Source organism: Abramis brama (genome assembly GCF_963993115.1).
Source record: "Abramis brama genome assembly, chromosome: 7".
Taxonomy (NCBI): domain Eukaryota; kingdom Metazoa; phylum Chordata; class Actinopteri; order Cypriniformes; family Leuciscidae; genus Abramis; species Abramis brama.
In genome coordinates this window covers 25,879,493-25,902,625 of record NC_139969.1, presented here as the reverse complement: position 1 = coordinate 25,902,625, position 23,133 = coordinate 25,879,493, and the positions used below count along the sequence as shown (strand labels likewise).

At 39.1% G+C, this 23,133-nt stretch overlaps 2 protein-coding genes across 5 annotated transcripts in view; both read right to left on the bottom strand.

Annotated features, from left to right (window-relative positions):
• Window positions 1–492: 492 nt before the first annotated feature.
• On the bottom strand, window positions 493–11,705 carry fam131aa (family with sequence similarity 131 member Aa). The gene is made up of 5 exons (XM_084121099.1): window positions 11,469–11,705; window positions 6,229–6,316; window positions 5,936–6,121; window positions 4,206–4,340; window positions 493–2,968 (listed from the first exon to the last, which is right to left on the bottom strand). The coding sequence occupies exons 1-5, from the start codon at window positions 11,520–11,522 to the stop codon at window positions 2,496–2,498; spliced, it is 936 nt and encodes a 311-aa protein (XP_083977225.1). The 5' UTR covers window positions 11,523–11,705; the 3' UTR covers window positions 493–2,495.
• A 3,458-nt stretch (window positions 11,706–15,163) lies between these two features.
• eif4g1a (eukaryotic translation initiation factor 4 gamma, 1a) overlaps window positions 15,164–23,133 on the bottom strand; it is a 32,550-nt gene continuing 24,580 nt past the window's right edge. For all 4 annotated transcript variants that reach the window (XM_084119461.1, XM_084119462.1, XM_084119460.1 and 1 more), the window contains 13 exons: window positions 22,806–23,075; window positions 22,553–22,670; window positions 19,991–20,102; window positions 19,605–19,888; window positions 19,372–19,496; window positions 18,984–19,156; window positions 18,464–18,589; window positions 18,289–18,370; window positions 18,091–18,189; window positions 17,711–17,845; window positions 17,499–17,580; window positions 17,245–17,385; window positions 15,164–16,573 (listed from right to left, as the gene is read on the bottom strand). In XM_084119461.1, the coding sequence (XP_083975587.1) occupies window positions 16,392–16,573; window positions 17,245–17,385; window positions 17,499–17,580; window positions 17,711–17,845; window positions 18,091–18,189; window positions 18,289–18,370; window positions 18,464–18,589; window positions 18,984–19,156; window positions 19,372–19,496; window positions 19,605–19,888; window positions 19,991–20,102; window positions 22,553–22,670; window positions 22,806–23,075 (1,929 nt within the window). In that variant the 3' untranslated portion in view covers window positions 15,164–16,391. The remainder of the gene's footprint in view (window positions 16,574–17,244; window positions 17,386–17,498; window positions 17,581–17,710; window positions 17,846–18,090; window positions 18,190–18,288; window positions 18,371–18,463; window positions 18,590–18,983; window positions 19,157–19,371; window positions 19,497–19,604; window positions 19,889–19,990; window positions 20,103–22,552; window positions 22,671–22,805; window positions 23,076–23,133) is intronic.

Genomic DNA, 23,133 nt, shown 5'->3' with positions numbered 1-23,133 from the left:
ACAGCTACTAGAAGACAGACGGGTTGCTCACGTCACATCTACGTCGTCAAGCTCAGTTTGAGGCTGCGCAGTACGCTCAGCCATCAGGAAGTGAGTGCTTCTAATTGACTTCACTTTTCTCTGTTGAATCCAATGGGGTCGCTGTGTCCATTTCTTTTACTGTCTATGCTGCTCACACGTCCCGGTTCCTTGGTTAAAATCACAATTTTCTAACGATTTACAAATAGTTGGAAGCATTTGGGATATTGAAAGTAATCAACTAAACAAAATATATAACACTGGCCTAGTGGTTTTTGGATGTTTTACTGCAAAAATCTTACATAGTTCACCTTTAATAAATACTGAAGTAAAATATTCAAGATATAGCCTACAGCACTCACTTAATATGTAATTTTTGCTGCTTTTTTAGAAAACATGACAAAAATACTTTTTTTGTTTGTTTGTTTTTTGACATTGCCGCTGCAATATGTAATGATTAAGCAGTGAAACGTATGAATATACACATAACTTTAATGCAATCATAATTCTCACATTTGACCTCTGACATTTTCTGTACAAACAATAAAAAAAAAACTTTTTGGGGAGATTCACACATTCACATCAATGAACATCATGACATTACCGGTCCATATATGGGATAAAGATGACAAAAACGTGGTTGGTTATGAATTTACACTGCCCTTCCACATGCTTCTGCAATGAACGAATGCAGTTCGGAAAGGCAACATATTCTTTCTGTCTACTGTTTTACTGTAGCTGCATGTCAAGGTTAAACTAGTATCTTCAAAAAAACCAAAAAAAAACCTGTTCATTTAGCAGCCAATCACAAATCAAACATCTAATGAAGTGCAGATAGGGAGGAAAAGGGTGGCAAAAAAGGAAAGAAATATGGTTGAGGATTCTCACTCAGTTTGGTATGGAAGGCCATTTCTGCCACATAAGAAAAGAATAATGCTTTGGCAAATCAATTGCGACATAAAAAAGATATAATTATAAAATGAGTTGAAATTACAAGATACTAAGGCATTATTGTGAGATAAAAAAAGTCAAAATTATGACAGGTCAAAATTAGAATAATTATGACAAAAATTCAAATTGTCAAAAATATGACAATGTCATAATGACGTGTCAATTTTCTTTATGAGTTTCGTCTTATAATTGACTTTTTATCTCATAATTAGGATTTTTGTCATAATTTTGACTTTTCATCTCATAAATGATGTCATGATTCCGACTCAATTTCAACTTAGTATGTCAATTTTGACATAATTTACTTTTTATGTCATAATTCTGACTTATATGTCTCTGTAATAATTTAAACTTTTCATTTCATAAATATGACTTAGTCTGTCATAATGTCATAATTTCAACTTCTAATGGCATGATTTACCAAAGCATGTCTTTTTTTTCCCGTTTGTGGCAGAAATGGCCTTCCATAGTTTGGTAATATACATCACACAGTGATCATAATAACAGGCACATTCTATTCATAGTTACAACGCTGCATCAAAGCAGAAACCTTCCTGCACCTCAACCGTTCTGGAGCAATAAGCCGAGACACACGAGCAGTTGCAGCGTGACATCTAACCCCCCCCCCCCCCCCCCAAAAAATAAAGAAGTGGGCTTTGTATGTCCCTTAGGAAACCTGCGGCCCTGAAGTTTTAACGTCATCTTACTATGAGCATTATGTCACTTTTGAATGGTCACGGAAGAAAAACGTTTAAAACCATGTTCCTCACAGAGATATTCCAGTCTCTTGATGTGTCGTCACAGATATGCGACAAACGGCGAAGCTGCTGAATACACCAAGAGCACAGGTAATGAGCGTTTCACTGGAAACTGTCATCATAATGTCACTATCATAATGTCACACTGAAGATTTCTTGAACGCTCATTTCAAATGAAGAAGCAGGGAAAGAGAGGAACAGATTAAAGGGGTAGTTCTCTCTAAAATAGAAATTCTGTCCTCAGTTACTCGCGGTTTTTATCCTCAGTGGAACACAAAAGAAGACGTTTTGACAAATGTTCATGCTGCTCTTTTCTATACAATGAAAGCCAACGGTGACCTTCAAATAAGCACCATAAAAGTATCATAAGTGGTCCAATGGAACTTTATGTGACAAACAGACTCAAATTTAAGTCATTGCTTGACAGCCATAGTCACCATCACTTTCAGCAGCTTGAACCAGAGTTATTATCATTAAAAATAAAACCATAAACACATTATAAACACATTTTAATTGCTTGAAATTATATATATATATATATATATATATATATATATGATTAAAGGCAGAATTTTTCAGTTTTGTTTAAGTGGACATGAGGGAGAGTAAATGGTGACTGAATTCTCATTTTTAGATAAACTATCCCTTTAAATGTATGGAGAAGAAAAACAAGCCATCGTGTCTGAATGCATAACAGACTGGACAAACACTTCACAGAAGGGTTACTACAAAGGGACCGAGACAAAAGGGCGAGCGAGAGCACAAGCGTCACTGCTTGGAACCTTCTTCCTGTTCTTCCTCCTCCTCCTCCTCCTCTTCCTCATCAAAAGACACGGCTCCAGAGGTATCAGAGATGCTTCGGCAGTGTCTGTACCAGCGGATGACTTCCTGAAAGACGTTGTCCTCCCCTTCCTCCACATCTCTTCCATCCTCCTCCTCGGGTGAGAGGCCAGACTCGGAGTAGGAGGTGGAGTAGTAGCAGGAGTCTCCCTTGCTCCACAAAGGCCTGCGGTCTGGTTTGTGAACCGCACACGTCGCCCTGTCGCCCTCCCCTTCCGAAAGCAGGAGTTCTCGGGCATGCGGTGGCACTTCTTCTGAGATGAGCAGGTCGTCGGTGTCTGTTTGGGCGTAGCAGGGTCCCTGCACACTCCGCTCGGTGTCCGACTGACCGAGCGGGATTTCGGCGACGTCTGTCTCAGCCTGATTTGGCACTGGGCTGCTTTGATTGGATAATACAGCATCTGAGGGAGGAGCAAAGTGTGAGAATTCCCTATAGATACAGGTCGGAGAGGACAGAAGTAGAAAAGAAGACGGACATGGACAGAAAGAAGACATGAAGGACAAATGGTACCAAAAAAGAATAAATTAAGCAGAAAAAACAGAAGAGATGAATGAAAAGACAAGACTTATGTTCCAAAAAAAGACATTCACTGTGACATCTAAGGAAACGCAAATATACAAAGTTTGCAAACTGTATCTGGACACTTTTTGGCACGTCACTGCATAACATACAAAATACCAAACCAAGTGGCAAATGAAAATACAAAACAGAGATTTTCTCATAACTAACTTCACTTTTCTGAGACACGTTTTCAATTATTTTAACTGATATGGAAATCTTTTTTCTTTTTTTTTGTGGAATTATGAAGTATGAAGTCAACTTTGTGTAGCTCATTATTTTACATGTTACACATAGTTTGACAACCAGAAATTGTCCAAGACTTTTTTCCTTAATTTCGAACAATATATTTAAGGCTTCATATTTTGAAACCCAACAAACTTCCTTTTGTTTAATGTTTTGATTGAAAAGTGTGCTTGAGCTTTTCACCTTTCAAATATACACTACTGATCAAAATTTGGGGTTGTTAATTTGTTTTATGTTTTTGAAGGAAGTCTCTCATGCTCAGCAAGACTGCATTTATTTGTTCATATATTGTAAATAATCTTGCAATTTAAAATATATATAAAATATATATATATTAAATATATTATATACATATACTATAAATATTTTAAAATGTAATTTATTCCTGTGATGGAAAAGAAGATTGTTTAGCATCATTACTCCAGTCTTCAGTGTCAAATGATCCTTCAGAGATCATTATAATATGATGATTTGCCGCTCAAGAAACATTTCTTAGTATCATCAATGTTGAAGAAGGTTGTGCTGCTTAATATTTTTGAGGAAACCAGGATACATTTTTTTCATAATTCTTGAATAGAAAGTTAAAAAGAACAGCATTTATTTGAATCAGAAATCTTTTGTAAGATTATTAATGTCTTAACTTTCACTTTTGATTAATTTAATACATCCTTGCTGAAAAAAACTATTAATTTCTTTAACAAAAAAAAAATCCTGAGTTTTTGAATGTTACAGTATGAACATTCGCTTTGATATTTTGCTAGCAAACAAAACAAATTAGCACATTTGTTCATAGATTTTTATTTGTGGCTAGGGCCACTGAGGGTGACGCTCACCTGAGTTCAGAGTTGTGATTGGCTGGTCAAATAGAGGAGGATCTTCTTCATATGACTCTTCGTCCATCTCCTCCTCATCTACAGAGGTCCAGGCGCGGAGCTTCGCCTCTGCAATGGCAAACTGCTCAGCCACACCTAAAGAAAATAAGAAGAATCTTATCGGATGACACTGGACTTTACAAAAAGGCGCTAATTAAACAGACAAGCCTTCTGGTGAGGCTTTTTGTTCTCTTTGTGTTTAAACAAACTCTGCTGCTGAGACTCGAGTTTTGCTGTGCTAAATGCAAGTTAAATGCCATCCTATCTCAGCAGCTCAGGAAACTGATGACAGCCAAACATGTAGTAGAGTGTAAAAGCTGCGGGGAAAAGTAAAGTAAAAGGAGGAGAGCTAGAAGACAGGAATGAAGTAAACTGACATGCAGGATCAGCAGCAGGTGTAACTGTGTGACTGTGTAATCTAATTTAACACCATCTGCTGAGTCTAAAAGCCTTTAGCTGGCACATGATGGAGGGGCCAAAGTTGACTGACACCTGATCGGATTCCTGCTGCATAAAATATATTCATGTTATAATAATAATAATAAACACTTTAATAAAATTAAATATAGTATTATAAAATAAAAACATAAAAAAAAATTGTTTTATGCTAACTATATATTTGCAGTTATTAATTTTATAATTGTTAATATTAATTATAATGAATATATAATATATATAATAACTGCATTAATAATATCAATCAATCACACACACACACACACACACACACACATATATATATATATATATATTTATACACACATGCACTGTTCACAGACTTTTATTATACAATTAATAAAACTATTTTATTTACCAAAGTTTTAAAATTGTGGAAGAGAATGTAGAATATTATGTAATAGTCATTATTACAATTATTGCAGTAATTACAGTAATTACATTAATAATAATAAAAATAATAACATTAACTGTTTGTCATAATTAATAATGCAGACTTAGATTATTATTATATATATTTTAATACAATATAATATTCTACAATCTCTTCCATAATTTTAGAAGTTTGGTAAATCAAATAGTTGTATTAGTTTTATTTACATTATAACTATTTTCTAAAGATTAAGCAAAATAATGTATGATATTATAATATTTGTAATCGTTATTATTATTATTATGAGTGCAGTTTTTGACCTCACATAAGCTGATTATTATTATTATATTATTTATTATAATTTGAGTAATAAAGATCACATCCAAAATTCAGCTTTGCATCACAGGAATAAATTACATTTTAAAATATATTAAAATAGAATTGTAATAATATTTCACAATATTAATTAATGTTAATAAATATGACTTAATAAATTATTAATACATAATTGTTAATGATTAATACATTTATAATAACTTTTGATAGAAATTTCTATAATTATTATAAAGAATGTATAAGATTATTATATTTATAATTGTTATTATTATGAATTATTTTTATCAATAATAATGATAAAACTGTGCAACCTTAAAAAAATGGAAGCAGCACCTAAATATACAGTTTATCTTATACATTCATGCAAATGTGAAAATACTGATGTTGAGTAATAAATTTAACATCCACATTATTTGGCAACAGCCCATGTATAAACACCCAGGCAGCAATATATTTGTACATTTAGGGTTATCAAATAAAAACCACTTCATCAGCAGTGAGAGATGCACAGCTGTAAAACACGCACCTGCTGCAAACCGGGCCTCCTGTTCGCCCTCGCTGAGATGGGAGTAGGAGTTAAAGTGGGACTGCAGTGTGGCAGATGGAGGGTCTAAGGGCCTAGACCAGCCCTTCCACTCAATCAGATGAGCCACCCGACCCTGAGCCATGGCCGTGGGTTTGGTCACGTGATCCTTCACCACCTGTGAGATGCCTGGTAGGGAAGACACAGGGGATTGGTGGTAAAGACTGATTAACTCAGTGTTACTAACATGCATAAAGGCTTATGAGGAATGAAGCTACAGGTATTTAAATCCTTACCATTAAATGATGATCTGGCCAGAGCTGCAATTTCCTGGATGCTAAGAGCTTTTCTTGACTTGGGGAGCATATCAACAGGGTCATCAACCTGAGAAAGCAAGTTCAAAGACAAAATGGAAGAAGCGATTAGAATGTTTTAGTCATGTTTGAAGGATCATGTGACACTGATATATGTTATTTTATATATACATATATATATATATATATATATATATATATATATATATATATATATATATATATATATATATACAGTACTGTGCAAAAGTCTAAGGCATGTTAATATCCCCCCCCCAAAAAAAATAGTTTTAAGTCAGTTATTTATATCTTTTGCTGTAGTGTGTCAGTAGGAAATATCAGTTTACATTTCCAACATTCTTTTTGCCATTAATTGTAATAATTCAGTGAGATTTGTGTATGCACAAGGAATCTGACAACAGCCGGTATAATCTGATCTCACCATCATCGAGTCCGTCTGTGATTACATGAAGAAACAGAAAAAACTGAGACAGACTAAATCCAGAAGAACTGCGGGAACGTCTCCAAGACGCTTGAAGAAACCTTCCTGCAAAGCTACCTGAAAAACTATGCGCAACAAAAGCTGTTTTAAACGCAAAGGGTCGTTACACCATATATTGAATTAGTTAATAGAAGTTAAATCATAAATAAATTAAATTTGTGATTTTATTTTTGAAAGCATTCTCACTTTACAGCATTTTAACACAAGTGCCAGTACTTTTCACAGTACTGTAGCTTTGCAGGAAGGTTTCTTCAAGCATCTCGGAGACGTTCCCGCAGTTCTTCTGGATTTAGTCTGTCTCAGTTTTTTCTGTTTCTTCATGTAATCACAGACAGACTCGATGATGGTGAGATCAGATCATCCTGGCTGTTGTCAGACTCCTTGTGCATACACAAATCTCACTGGATTATTACAATTAATGGCAAAATGAATGTTTAGAAATGTAAACTGGTATTTCCTACTGACACACAGCAAAAGATATGAATAACTGACTTAAAACCATTTTTTTAATATATTAACATGCCTAAGACTTTTGCACAGTACTATATATATATATACAGTCTATTTAAAAACAATCAGTACAGTGGTGGGTGAATAAACAAACTCACTACATTGCATATATATCCGGCTACAAATGTCAAACACACAATTTCTTTCCAAGTGTCCCCTGTAACCTGCTATATACCCACTGGGGTACAGTATGTGCACTCCTGGTTGGGAATTATTGTCAACATAGCAAATACCCCCATAAACCATTGGTTCCAATACCCTCACCAATTGGTTCTCTTACCCTTTGACATCTCCTGACATGTCTCTCTCGCTGTATGAATGGACACATTAAGAAGGCTACGTTTTCCAGTCAAGACACAAATACCAAACTACAAGAGCTCCACATGAATGTAAGGCTCTAAAGTCAGCGCCGACTCAAGCTCCGCCTCAGAAACAGATGCCTAATCCACAATTAACCCTTTGACAATTCACTTGCACTCATTCAAGCTGAAGCATATGTTAGGTGCGTGGGCTGTTCAAATGGTTCTGTGAGAGATCCGCTACACTGTGGCATTAATAATCTAAGCAGCTGATGGCTCAGACATATTTGGCCGATCAAGCCTCTTTTGTGGCTTGTTAATTTGCAAACAACAGCATTCACTGCCATGTCAGATAATATTAGCCTAAAGCCCTCAAGATGATAAAAAAAAATCTGGCCACAGCTGGGGGCTTATGACCTCTGGCATTTGACTTTAATGGTTTACATGATGGAAATCTGAATTGACAAGTGACATCTATTGGTTTAAAAAGAGAACTGATGTGTCTGATGAGAGATGAGGCGGCTATTTGTAGTCCTTGTACTGCAAACCTTTCAACAACACAGATCCAGTTTCCATTTTCAAATAATCAGGTGAGGTAAAGGATTCGCAAACCACCAACACAAAAGTAGGCCACTGTGTCACACAGCATTTAAGCTATGTCCACCCTAAAATGAAGCACACAGGTGGTTCTGAGTCTAGGACGAAGGTAGATATGATTAAGACAGATTGTCCGCTAAAGCCCATAAGAAAAGCTGCCACTGAAGAAGATTTGCAGAGGCACCAACTGCCTGCCATGTTTCAGTGCCGTATGTGGGTCAAATATCTCTGCGTGATTTGGGGTTAGCAGTCACAGCAGAGAGAGACAGAAACGGGCCACGGATATCATAATGAGGTCAATTAAGCTTAAACCACAAGATTTGGGCTCATTTTACTTCATTACACTGGTATCTGCTAATACCATGGTACTTTGATATGGTAATGATTCAGTACCATGATGGTACTGAGTAACACTCACCCTGCTCATCATGTCATTCAGCCTTCCAAGAAGAGCTGCAGGACAATTAAAAATAAAATATCCAGACACACTTTCAGAATGTTTGCATGGCATTTTACCATGGTACTTTGTCCAAAAAGTGTAGTATTACCACAAAACATACAAAAAAAGAAGAACCAAACATGGTATTACCATGACACTGTCCAGAAACATAGTATTAGAATGGTACATACCTAAAAAACATGGTGTTACAATAATACATGTCCTACAAAAATAACATGGTATTACCATGGCACTACATCCAGAAACACAGTTTTAGCATGATACATCCCCAAAAACATGGTAAGCAGGGCTGCCAGAGCCAACTCACGCAATTGGCACTGTTCTCATGCTTTCACGCCACACATCTATTCTCCCATTTTCTCACGCAGTGAAAAACATTGCGGAGCAAAGAGGACACAGATAACACGCTGACAGACAAGACAGCTCAGGGTGCTTTTGATATGAAACAAAGTCTCAGCTTTTACGTTTTGTAAGTTTTATTACGAAATTCAAACGATAAATTAAGCGTAGTGTCAGTTCTGGCAGGTCACGTTAGTCAAGCTCGCATCAGCTGACTCTCAGCTAATCCACGTCTACCTATAGGAATACGACGCCTATCACTGTATTCATATATAAGCTCCTTCAGTATTATTATCAGCACCGTTTCTCAGGAGCTAATTACCCTCATCCATCCCCAGCTCCTCCTCTCGTCAGTCAGTATGGCATTCTGATTCCCCTTGAATCAGAATAAATTCTCGAATCATGGTGTACTTTAAAATCTTGATTAATGATATCTGCAATACATTCATGTTGGTTCTGTTCTGTTTACCCTAAGAGGGGTTATTAATGCTCTGCCTGCTCTTATCCATGCTAGGCTGCATGGATGCGCATGTAGTTCTTGCCCAGAACGGAACCGTACCACCAATCCAAACTGTATGCTAATTGTCAATCGAATTTGACGATAGTGGTCCTGACAGAAATACAGTTTTAGTAATACAAATTTAAATACAGCTCTTTAATGTGGCGTGAACGATTGCTGTAGCGCCTCAGTTAAAGCGAAGCATGAGCGTGTGTGAAATGATCATCTCTTCCTCTTTATTACTAGTTGTTATAGCACGAAATAAACATGACTGAACATCCGAGGGTGTTCATGTTGAACATGTTGAGAAAAAAAAAAAAGATATATATATATATAGCCTATATATAAAACATTATATTTTTACTCTTATTTAAAGAGTTATTGTTAGCTATAATGTAATTATAAAAACAGTATGTATGCAATTGTATACAAATCAGTTGTTAATTTTCACCTTTAATAGCAGGGTTCCCTGTATAGTTTACAAGATTTGTTGAGAAAGTTTTTTTTTTCTTGAGAAAAATGAACAGGTAGCCTATACATGTACAAGTCCTAATGAATCGATATGTAATCCCAATCTCATGCATAATTATTCCCCAGCAGGAACTCAAAAGTTGGAAGCCTGTGGTAAGAATAATACATGGCTCTACTTTCAAAAACGAAAGCAACATACCATGATAGCCTACATGTCCAATAATACATGGTATAGAACTCTATCCTAATATTATTAAGAATGTGCTTATTCGTTTTGTCAGTTACGTTATGCCAGTTTACCATGATGCTGTCCAAAAACCGTGTAAGCCTATCATACCAAGGTCCATATCCAATACTAAAAACACGGCATGGCACAATGTCTAGAAACATAGTATTAGTATGGTACATGCCCAAAAAATACGACATTATAGTACATTTCCTAAAAATATACCTTAAAGTATGGTACTTCTTTCATAAAAGAAAACAACATACCATATACCTGTCCAAAACAAACAAAAAACATGGCATATCTTGGTACTGTCAAAATTATATTAAAATCAATACCATAATAATTAGTCTGAATTGGCTATAGCCTACAGGACATACAATAAGCAGAAAAAAATAAATAACACCGATATTGTCATGGAGGGAACGAGCTCATGGAATGAGATTTGTTTAATCTAAAAATGAGCTGCAGCATCTCGAGCGAGCAGTAGCCTGTCTGTAAATGAAATAAATATGTTGCCTAAACATAATTAGCCTTGTAAGGTCAAATGTATAACAGCAATTGCAACAGAGATGTAGTTGCAGTGAAGGAGAACGCATAAAATGGGCCACCTGAGCTCAATTCATGGAAAGCAACACAATGCAGTTAACGCAATATAATAAGGGCCGGTCGTTATAGCAACAGGTAACCCATGAACCATCTGTCCCTGAGCATCATTAATTCCCACTGACCATGCACAACACGCAGGCACAGCTCTGTGAAATGTGCCGCTGTATCCGATTTATTGTGATTTGGTTGGTTCGATTTGATTTTTTTCCCTCAATCTGTTTCCCCTCCCCAAACTGTTACATTCGGCATAATACATAACTGGCATCATTCTATACAAATGCAGTGATCTGAAATTACCATCTGTGTCTATGAAGCCCGTGCACGACAATTATGACACAAATAACGTGTTAGTTATTTTGCGAAAAATTAAACGCTTTAAGGTGATGGATCAGGCCCTAATAAATAAATCCCATCACAGAAGTGAGGGAGACACGGCAGGACACAAGACCCGAAGTCCATCAGCGGCCGGAGAATTGACTGACTGATTGACGAGCAGATCATTTTCATAAACAACAGTTAAGCAACAGAACTCAACGCGTTTGTTTCCTGGCAACAGGCGAGCAGTGATATTATTCACGCATTGTACGTGACGGCCTATTGCGATCTCAGCAATACCAGCGCAACAACACATGCATTGCAGTTACCAAAACCAAAAACATTGATGGTGCGAGCGATAATCGATGAGCATTTGACTTGGAATCCACACGTACCTTTAGATTTAGTTGGGGTAAAGCTGTCAAAAGCATTGCACATGGATACAGCATTAGCGTTGGGTCTGAAGAGAAGAATCGCGGAGCCGTCTTCGGCAGTGAATAATAGACACCACCTTTTCTTGAGCATCAGAGACAGGGGCAAAAATGAGTGCTGCTGTTAACCCACGAAACACATCGTCCCCAGCACACTGAGTCTCTCAGACAGCGTCATCCCACCTGTAATGCGGCTCTCTTAAAGACACAGTCTCTTTCACACGTACAGAGCCTGAGCGATGAGTGCAACTTATATGGCAAGCCGTTTTAACATTTATACCCAGTAGCGGCACCTGACTGTAAATTTAGGAAGGGCAGATTCTTGGTCTTAGTGCTAGTTTATGATAAACATTTTCTAAGCTTTATATTCTAATAGTTGAAGACATGCAGAACACTTTTGGCAGAGGTTGCGTTGTTCAGCCTGAGGGTGGCGCTCTAATGTGGATTGACAGGCGTTTTAACCAAGACAGTGCTTATGATTTATGGGGATTTAAAAAAAAGCATGTGGATTTTTATCATTATAGGGTGGTTGTGTACACACACTGCCAACACACATTTGTTCAAATGCCATGTAAAAGTGAATTTTGCACAATAGGTGCCCTTTAAGTCGTTAAGTGAGCAGGATATTTTAAAATGTAGTGCATGGATTCTGCAGGCATGTATTAATAATACAAAGCGGGGCAGCCGGTCTCGGAGCCCTTCCCAGCTCTACAGCGCCTCACAAATTTCCAATGTAAATCTCTGGTGAAAAATGTAACTGCAGCTTGCTCTCATAGACAGCTTAAGTGGAGCCGACTGGCCGACGAGCCAAGGTGGAGTGACTGGGTCGCCGGCTGGAGGCTGTGCTGGGGATCTTCTTGACAAGGTGGAGCTGGAAACCGGAGACCCAAGGCAGATCCACATAGCATAGTGGAGTCAGAGGAGGAACCGAGGGACTGAAGGGAAACAGTGGAGGCAGGGCCGAGAAACTGTCTGTTATAGGCAGAGGAGGTGGGAGAGGGAGACTGGCTAGGATCTCTGGAGACACAGGAGACTTGGAGCTGGGCGGGCCCACCAGAGACACATGGAGACTTGGAGCTGGGCAGGACCACCAGAGACACATGGAGACTTGGAGCTGGGCAGGACCACCAGAGACACATGGAGACTTGGAGCTGGGCGGGACCACCAGAGACACATGGAGACTTGGAGCTGGGCGGGACCACCAGAGACACATGGAGACTTGGAGCTGGGCGGGCCCACCAGAGACACATGGAGACTTGGAGCTGGGCAGGACCACCAGAGACGTGGAGCTGGGCAGGACCACCAGAGACACATGGAGACTTGGAGCTGGGCGGGACCACCAGAGACACATGGAGACTTGGAGCTGGGCGGGACCACCAGAGACACATGGAGACTTGGAGCTGGGTGGGACCACCAGAGACACATGGAGACTTGGAGCTGGGCGGGACCACCAGAGGCACATGGAGACTTGGAGCTGGGTGGGACCACCAGAGACACATGGAGACTTGGAGCTGGGTGCCATACATTTATACAAACTTCCTATCTTAATTTTTGATTTAGATTTGAAAAAGTTATATTTCCTATATGAAATTACCATGGTTACTTTATAGATAAGTGACTAGCTTTACAGATACTATAATCGTTATTGAGACTTAATAAAACACTTGTCATCTTTGGATTACCTAGTAGTAATACAATATTTTTTAAGGAATAAATGTTTAAACGGACTGCCATACCTACAGCATGCCGATGTTTCAATACATCTTCATTCTCTGGGTTAAGAACTTATCATCTTCTCACTTATAATAGCACCTGAGATAATATAATGGAAAACATGTTATTCACCCCATAGACTCAGGTGTTTTAATAAGCTTATATGGCTTCCTAAACCTATAAGATTAGGAAAGCACATTCTGAATAAATGGTTGCCTTTATATTGAGCATATTATTGAACAGTACATGGATTTGTCGTCTCAGACAATGACACATCAATTTATCTGTGCTGTAAGCGCATTAAAATCTCAACATTTCAAGGTTGAGAAGCTACGACCACAATGTGTTGCTCCTTTTAGCACAGTTCTAGGAAGAGACAATCTTTAATTCAGCAGCAGTCAGAAGCCACAACTGCAGCTGTGCATGCGATACATGGAAAAGTGTAATAAGCTAGTCTTGTCTCAAGGGTAGGCTGTGGTTTAAAATAACTTGTTAGAGGATCTGTACCTTCTGTGGCAGGTTGTCTCTACTGACAATTTGTCTTTAAGCACAAATTGAAATATTAATCAAAAAAGAAAAAAATATATATATATTGTGTATATATACATATATATATTTTTGTTTAGTTATATTTTAACTTGTGCTTAAAGACAAATTGTGTGTGTGTATATAGTCAGCAACAATACTGGGGCTGTGTGATTTAAACAATGCTCCACTGGTACTAAGGGCCCCAAAGTGTGCCAAGAAAATATCCACCACACCATCACACCACAACCACCGTTGATACAAGGCAGGATGGATCCATGTTTTCATGCCGTTTACATCAAATTCTGTCCCTACCATCCAAATGTTGCAGCAGAAATCGAGACTCATCAGACCAGGCAACATTTTTCCAATCTTCTTTTGGCCAATTTTGGTGAATTGTAGCCTCAGCTCCATTCTTAGCTGACAGGAGCAGCACCCGGTGTCTTCTGCTGCTGTAGCCCATCTTCAAGTTTCGACGTGTTGTGTGTTTACCTTGGTTGTAACGCGAGGCAATAGGAGTAACTGTTGCCTTCCTATCAGATCAAACCAGTCCGGCCATTCTCCTGACACCAGCAAGGCATTTTCGCCCACAGAACTGCCGCTCGCTGAACCTTTTCTCTTTTTCTGACAATTTCAGACAAACTGTAGAAATTCTTGTACATGAAAATCCCAGCATGTCAGCAGTTTCTGAAATACTCAGATCAGCCCATCTGGCACCAACAACCATGCCTCATTCAAAGTCACTTAAATCACCTTTCTTCCCCATTCTGATGCTGTTTGAACTTCAACAAATGGTACTCTGTTAGCTAATATGCACATTTTTTGCTATATATTATGCTACAAAGAAGTTTTGTTAATATTTGACAATTTAGGTAACGTATTGCCCTAATTTTTGCACAGTAAATAGCTGATAAAATTAATTTAGCATGGGAAATGCTAATATGGGAATAAAATAAATCAGCTCTACTTTAAGCATGTTTCCCAACACTGATAGATTTCTTGAAATCTTAACTTAAGAGCACCTTTTCAAAAGGCACTAATTTTATGGAATGACCCATAACATTATCAGCATAGACCTAGCACCAGGACATAAGTGAGGGGCAGAGCTTATAGTTAATCATGAAAACGACTCATTTAATAAAACAAAACGTGTACGATCGTGCAGTCAGAGATTGGTGAACCCATTAACTGCATAAGCTCCTCCCCTCACTTCCACCCTGACTGCATCTCTAGCCCTAACCTTCATTTGAGCAAATTCTGTAAAGCACACCCCCTCCTGGCACAAAGGCTCATTACAGATTGAAAGCACCAAAGTTGCATTTGTCCAAAAGGGAACCGAACCAAAAATACCACACATTGCAGAAAATCACAAAAACATTCCTTCACCCAGATTCCACTTCCCTCAAACACGCTCTACTAAGCAACTTGATAATCTTTTATTATTTGCAATGTTTCATCTCTCCAACGTTTCCAGTTTGATGTGAAAGCATTTAATTCCTTAAATAATAAAGAGAGCAAAAAAATATTTACACATTTTTTTCAATAAAACTAATCAATGGATCATTGTAAGCACCTCTTACCATCTGGAAGAAAACAAATCTTAAATACAGGGAAACAGCCATTGTTTTTGGAAAAAATAAATGGCATTACATCAGATTTTTAAACTTTTAATTTCTGGAAAAAAAAAGAAAAGAAAAAAAAAAGAAAAAAAACATTTCCATATGTATAGAACGCTCCTGAAATGTATTTCCACTTTGCAAGTAGAAAAGGCTTTAGGATCATTACTGTCATTTCATCAAGTTGATTTTTATATATGCTTCAAGTTTTAATGATTTCTCTTAAAATTCCACTGCAGGCTTGCTTAAGTAGGGCTTCCGTGAAAGACCCCATCAGTTCTTCAAGAGGTAAGACGCAAAAGTGTGGGGTAGGAAGCAGGACATGGATGGCTTAATAGGAAGCATTTTGGACCCCTCCTCATCCAGCAGCACTAAGGTCAAAGTCCATCCAAGACCATCGTCCTGAAGTTCAACAGGTCCACCCCTTACTAAAGGATACAGGAAGCAAAAAAGGGCGAAATACAAACGCTACGCAAATTTCATCCGTCACTTAGAGAATTCAAATACTAAGCTCATATACCTTTGTCTTTGCAGATTTAAAAACATGAATCCTCTCGCACGCACACGAAAGAAAAACTTCTGTAAGAGCTCCGTGTTTGATCTGAAATTACAAACCTAAAGGACATGATCGCCATCAAGCCCTCTATACAATATATGACATCCTGTCTGGTCCGTCATATACCACGTTGCATATAAATCTATATTAACATGTAAGAGCAGCGTTGGTTTGTACTTTTTCCCCCAAGATTTCTCATAAAAAATAAATGACGATGAATTGTTAACACGTTTAAGCAGTCCTGCAGATTTTTTTTTTTTTTAATTTTATGGTTTTTGGTGGACATCAGCCACAAGAGATATAGAGAGCAAAAGAAATGACTGAGAAATGATTGTAGTTTGTATCTGTCAAGAGCCACCCTGAACAGATAAGATTGGCTTCATGAGGACCAAGTTCAACTTTGTTGTCAGATATCCTCCTCCTCAGTCCCTGGCAGCGGTTTCTCTCCAGTGCTACCTGGGCTTGCAAAGTTCAGGATTAGCTGTTGTCAGATTCGGACTCAGCCTCCCGTAACCAAGTGAAGAAGGCAGTGACTGACTTCAGGGCCACACCCTTTCCCAGCTGCTCCGCCGGGTCTTTGCTGGACTCCCATTTGTAGAAGGCATCCTCTTTGATCACGTCCTCATCGTACAGCGCGTCGAAGAACATGCGCAGTAAATCTGGGTAAAACAGACAATGCTAGTCAACTAAACTTTAACAAAAGGAGTTTAAAAAGCCAGCAGTAGCAAGAAAAAAAAAAAAACTTGTTTAAGTCGTAAACTAACATTTTAAAAGTTAAGTTTGATGGCATTTTCTTGTATAAAGTCGTGTTTATAACCACAGCTGCTTTTTTACAGCAGTGCCCAAAAAACGCTTGGAATGTTATAGAGCAAATCAACAACAAATAAATTTGCTTTAAAACAAATGTTTTTTTAAAGTAAGCTGGTATCGGAATTGGCCAATTTGCTTGTAAAAAAAAAATTTGGAATCAGCAATGACAAATCTATAGGTAGATCTTGCCTCTTCATCCAGAAAAGTTGTGACCACTGCATTAAATTAATCAAGTGACAGTAAAGATACATTACATTTGAAAATATTGTGAAATATTACAATGTTTTCTATTTTAATATATTAATGTTTTTAATGTATTCTTGATCATATAAAAGCAGCCTTAGGGCTTTTCAAAAACATTCAAATAAATCTTACTGACCCCAAACTTTTGAAAAGCAGTGTATATCCAAAAAAGGTAAATTATTTTATTTACAATAGTTTAACAATACAACACAATAAAACCAAAATCAATCAAATCATTAAAGCTGAACCCCCCAGGAAAAAAACAAACACCACTCACTGGCCGGCTGCTCCATCTGCACCATAAGAGCCTGGAGAGCGTAGAGTGCCTGCAGCTCCTTCGTTTCATCAGAGAGGTACTTGTGCAGCAGCTTGGCCCTTTGGGTAATCTGCTCCCCATCCACCTTGTAGGGGTTCTCACCTACAACAGTTCATTTATGCACACAATTAACATCAAGTACAGGCCAGTGAAATTTCAGATCTGAAGTCAAACTAAAGTGAGGGAAGTGGATTGCATTTGATGGATTCACTCACATATGATGGCAGACTGACACACTGACGTCATCAGGGCCCGCAAAAACTGATTGGAGCTCATCTTCTGCTCATCCAGGTTGGCCTTTAAAGGAGAGAAACACCAGTCAGTACACATCCTATGCAGACAGTCTTACACCCATAATGCAGATCGCTGCAATACCTTAATGTTTGATTAAAGGGGCTTGAACCACAGCCAAAGCACAAAAGCTCACCTCGACCCAGTCATAGATCCTCTGGTTGTTGGCTTTTTCCTGTAACAACCTGTCCAAATGTTTACTCAGCTCCTCAGCAGTCAGTTCTTTCTTACTGGGCTTCTCGGACTCCTCACCCAGAGTAAACTCCATTTTCTGCAAATATGACATTTTAATAACCATCAGGCTCATGAAGACATATAGCATAAAGATATAGTGTGTGGGGATGCATAAGCAAGCATTTACAATATATACAAATATTACTGCAAGAAAAATTAAAACCAAGATTAGGAAAAATACATTTCTAGCAAACATGTGCAGTGAAGATGTTTGACCACAACAGCTACCACCGTTATTATTATTATTATTTTTTTAATTTTAGTATGTTTAGCTTTCAGTACCTGCTCTGTAACAAACTTATTGACATCCTCATCTTCAAGTAGAAAGTCTTTCCAGCTGAGTCCCGCCTCAAACCACATCGCTCCAGCCTTTTTGTGACTCTGAGAATATTTCAGAAAAAAAAAAAAGATCAAATTCTGAAAGTGCAGTGTATGCAAGTATCGTATTCGTAAAGCGTTTGCCACAGCATTGATGCTCACCAGTCCTTTGCAGAGAAGGTTAAGTATGTCAACAAGCAAGATTGCCGCTTTGCCAATAGGCAGAAGAGGTTTGGACACTTCCCTGTGGACGGTATGATTTAGGAAGGTCAGATGGTGTGTACATACTTTGATGGTTTATAGTCTTTGCATACATGTATCTGATTCAGTGCCTAACCTGAAGAGCTGACCCATGGGGATGCCACCCTCTTGCAACATGGGTGTGATGATCTCAGCCAAGTAGAGCCAAATGTGAGGAATGTCAATCGCCATATCATCTGCTATCTCCAGAATGTCCTGAAGTCTACAGTGCAAGAGTGCAGAGTTGCATAGAAATATTCTTTGTAAAAATCATGAAGCCTCAAGCTAACCGAAATAAAATAAGTATAAAAATTACTAAAACCAAAAAAAAAATTTAATCTAAATGTATAAAAAAAACAGCTTAAACCATTTTAAATTTGCTTTAATTTGTACATTTTCAACTTTCTTTTCATTTTGAAGTACTATAGTAGTATATACATCCTAAAATAATGTTTTTGAGTTTTGATAGACCTGGAAGCATTAGCTGTTATATTGTTTATTTATAGAATTTATTTAAACATGCTACATTAGAGCAAAGAAAAAACTTTTCTGTTGTCGTCATGTGACATCGTTGAACCCTATTATTGTTCCGAATAATTAACCGGGTATGAACTTACCCCTTGTAGTACTGCTCAGGAAGTAGTATTGAAGCACTAACAAGCTTCTGAAACAGCAGGCCCACATGCTCTCTAGCGATGGTGCTGCGCTCCAGTGTGGACTCCACACCGTTCCGTACAAACACGAAGAGCAGAGAGGCGCTGTTCAGCTCCTGCACACACTGCACTGCCTCCTACAGACAAGTAATGAGAATAACATCAGGGGAACAGGCCAGGGTAAATTTACAGGTATATGATAAAGATGACACATTTCAGATTTGTATGCAATGGCTCCTCAGTTCCTCAATCCCATCAGTGTAGATCAGTGGCCCAGAAACGTGGCACAAAATGAGGGTGATCAGCAGAGCACACTTTCACTTTAGGATAAAGCGCATCTGGATTTACATACCTTCAGGTCATTGATGTGGAGATACTCTTCAATGATGGCTTTGGACTTCTTGTCCAGCTCTTCCTCACTCAGGGCAGGTTTGGCTGGAGCAGGAGGTGGTGGAGCAGGAGCTGACATTGGCTTCACTAGGAAACCCAAGCAGGTAAAGAGGCCATCAATTTATGAATCATAAGCTCAAACATTTGTATTGCTGGTGCAGCTCAGGACAGTTCTTCACAGGCTGGTTGACTCACCTGTCTCTTTGCTTCTATCACGCTCCCGACTGCCTCGGTCGCGGTTTTCCGTCATGCTGGAGACGCGGCGTACAGAATCCGGTGGTCCGCGGCTGTCGCCTCTGCGCTCTTCATTTTCACGGCTGAAGCTGCGTTTGGTGATGGGCTGACGGGGTCTGTCCATGCCGCGGTCCCGGTCTTCCCGCCTACTATCAAATCGGTCAAAGCGATCTCTGTCTCGGTCATTGCGTTCTCGATCACGGTCACTGCGATCTCTGTCGCTACGGTCCCTACTAGAACTGTTTCTACACAGGAGATGGGCATTAAAAAAAAACGTATTAGGTCACCATACAACACTGAAGTTAGCACTCATTTGTCTCTCAAAACAAAAAGCTCTTCAAAACTACCTTTGAGGCACTCTACGATCAGAGTCAAGTGAGGATGAGGATGATGAAGGTTGTCCAGACTGCTGCAATGCAGAGAAGCGGTTGAGTGTGCTAGTGGCAGGTCTCCCCTGGTCTGCATCATATAGAAAGGACAGCATTAGAGTTGCATTTACAATGAAACAAACAGACAACTAGATTTTTATATTTTCTGAAGAAAATGAGTGATGGTTGTCCATGCAAAAGTTACGCTTGTGGGTGGACAACTAGCTCAAGTAAAAAGAGACCAAGTCTCCAAGACATTTTGGTTTCTAGATAAAACTCGTGCCTCTTTGTCACAGTGTAAAGCAGTGCTTGTAAAGCAAAGCTTCTCAAACTTCCAAGAGGGCCTTAAAATGGCTTCAAATGGTTTACAATATGCCAAAACAAATATTTAAATAAGCCAACACAACCTTAAAAATAAAGGGGGTAAAAAAAAAATTCTTATTTTAATGTCACAAGATTTTAGTTATCACTCGTCCATTTCCTTGGTATGCAGCACCAATCAAAACCAACAAACCATCTATGATATGAATAAAGAGCTGTGTGAGGTTCGAGTTAAATAAAGGTGCAGTACGACATCTGGGAAAATGTTAACTTTAGCCTGATAGCACTAAAAGCATATGTCCCACCCTCCCTGCAAATCGCCATCCAAAGCCATGCCTCCTGAAAGCATGAACGTGCACAGCCAAGACGACCAGAGACAACGTTACTGCAATACATCATGTGTCATTCACCAGTGAGAAAACTTTACAGTACAGCGAGTAACAGTACTACAATACCAAAATTAACCAAAATTATTAAAAACGGAATTAGATGCAAGTTTTCGGTTTGTTTAGCTAGCAAAACTCGTCAGTGTGTAATATTTCTTGCATGCCAGGGGTTCCACTAGGGCTGCACGTTTTCAAGTTTTTCATTAACCGTTAACCGAGGCCCTTAGCGGTTAATACTCGGTTAACCATAGTGTGCGCGCCGCAACCCCGAGATAGGCGAAATTTGCGGGTGGGATGTCCCCACCACTATTTTCTAAGGTCGATATTGTCCCCACCACTTTTGAAACATCTCGCGGCACGAATACCAGTAGGCCTACAAATAAACAAAACATCTTCAGTTAAGAGCATTCATTTCGTTCGTTTTTTTTTTTTAGGCGATCTGAAATGTTTTGTTTTTTAAATCAAGTGATCAAAGTGCTCGTTGCCGCTGCGATCGAGAAGGGTCTTGAAAAACGTGCTGAGGTATTATTAATTCGTGGCCACGAAACAATTCACCTGAATATTCACAAAAAAAAAAAAAAAGGAATAAAAAGCTGTACGAGAATAGTCGGCCTTCACTGAAGAGCTATCTTCACAGGTAAGAAAAACAGTTTAATAATTATTATTAATTCGTGGCCACGAAATAATTCACCTGAATATTCACCAATTCACAAAAAAGGTCTTTAGCATTCACTAATTAATAGTATCAAACTGTTTTTGGCCACGTTGTAATTCGTTAAATCAAAATGAGGGAGGGAATTAGTTCAACGTGTCCACGATTTATTAAAACGAGGGAACAAATAAGTCGTCGTAACAACTAATTATTTAGATCAGTGGACAGGGCCAGAGACAATTTAAAAGGACTTTGACAGGGCGCATAAGAACAAACAGTGAGAGAGCCCCGGCCGCGCGCGCGCGCACTGTCACCGCCTTCAAACAACACGAGGCGCTGTATTGCTCTCTCTCCCTCGCGCATATCAACACAATAGTAAAAGGTCGGAAGACCGATTGTGTTTTATAGATTAGTAGTTTGTTCATATAAAGTGTTTGATTAGCAAGTACATGTTTAGGAAATGCATAATACAAATTGTATGGGTTAATTTAACGGTAAACGGACTCTGCGGGTAAAACTGTTGTGATGAAACTGCGCATGCGCGGGGTAAAACTGCTGGTGTAAAGCTGTGGCTCTGCGGCTCTGCAGACAGATATTATTGTGCTGCGATCAGTGGCGCGGATACTGACTGACTATATTTGTTTCTGGCTCGCGCACAGCCTTCACTCTCAAACACGTGCTTTCTTTGCCCGCTTCATATTAGAAAACTGGTCTAGCGGTCTCTGGTGGTGCAAAAATGTATTACAACTAAATTCAATGCACGCCATTGACGCCACTTAACCGAGCAAAATGTTTCACTCGGTTACGCAATTTTTAACGGTTAATCGGTTAACCGGTTAACCATGGACACCCCTAGGTTCCACGATGAGAGCCTGCCATTTTCGCTCTGTCTGCACAGCGTATTTGAACGCGCTGATGACTTATGCCTGTGTGAACAGCCTGCGCAGTGGTATGCAAACACACACTGACCGACAGGGGACACATGCAATAGGACCGTTCAGACCGGACGCAACGATTGAATGAACATTCTATGGGGTCCTACACCTTCCACAGACGACATACATTTAGACCACTTAACAGTGATTGCAATCAGGATATGAGGAGACTTTCAACCAGCATAAAAAAAAAAATTTCTGCAGAGAATCACCTACGGCACCTTTAAACAGGACAGGGCAAACTCACCTTGCTCTCCAGTGGCCTTGGGTCCTGTGCCTCCAGTGCCTCCACTGCTCCCTTTGCCCCAGCTACCCCATGAGCCCTTTCCTCCTGGGGCCAACAGCTGGTTACTGAAATCACCAGGCTGAAGACAGAAAAGACAGGACAAATGACATCAATCAAACAACTGAAAATATTATGTCATGAAGAAACATCACTTTCAACAGCTAAATTAGTTTGACCTTTTTTTCTTTCAATTTTGATAACATCAAAGATTCACCTTAGTAATTTTACTGAGGCGGCTGGTGTCAATCGGTCTGTTCTTAGTGGAAATAGGCACTATGTTCCATCCCTCATCCTGGGTCTGGCTACCGCGGCCCCCAGAGGAGTGCTGCCCACCACGGCTCCCTCGACCCTGGTTAGAGTCTTTCTTGGAAAGCAGCTGTTGTTGGACTTTGATTTGCTCTCTGTGTTCTTCCAACTCAGCCTCTTTGTGGATCTGATCAATGGTCTTGGGACCAAGATCTCCTCTCCTGGGCACCCAGTTGTTCTGTGACAGAGAACATACGCACAGTTAAAAGAGTGAGGAAATGATAGCGCAAGAAAAA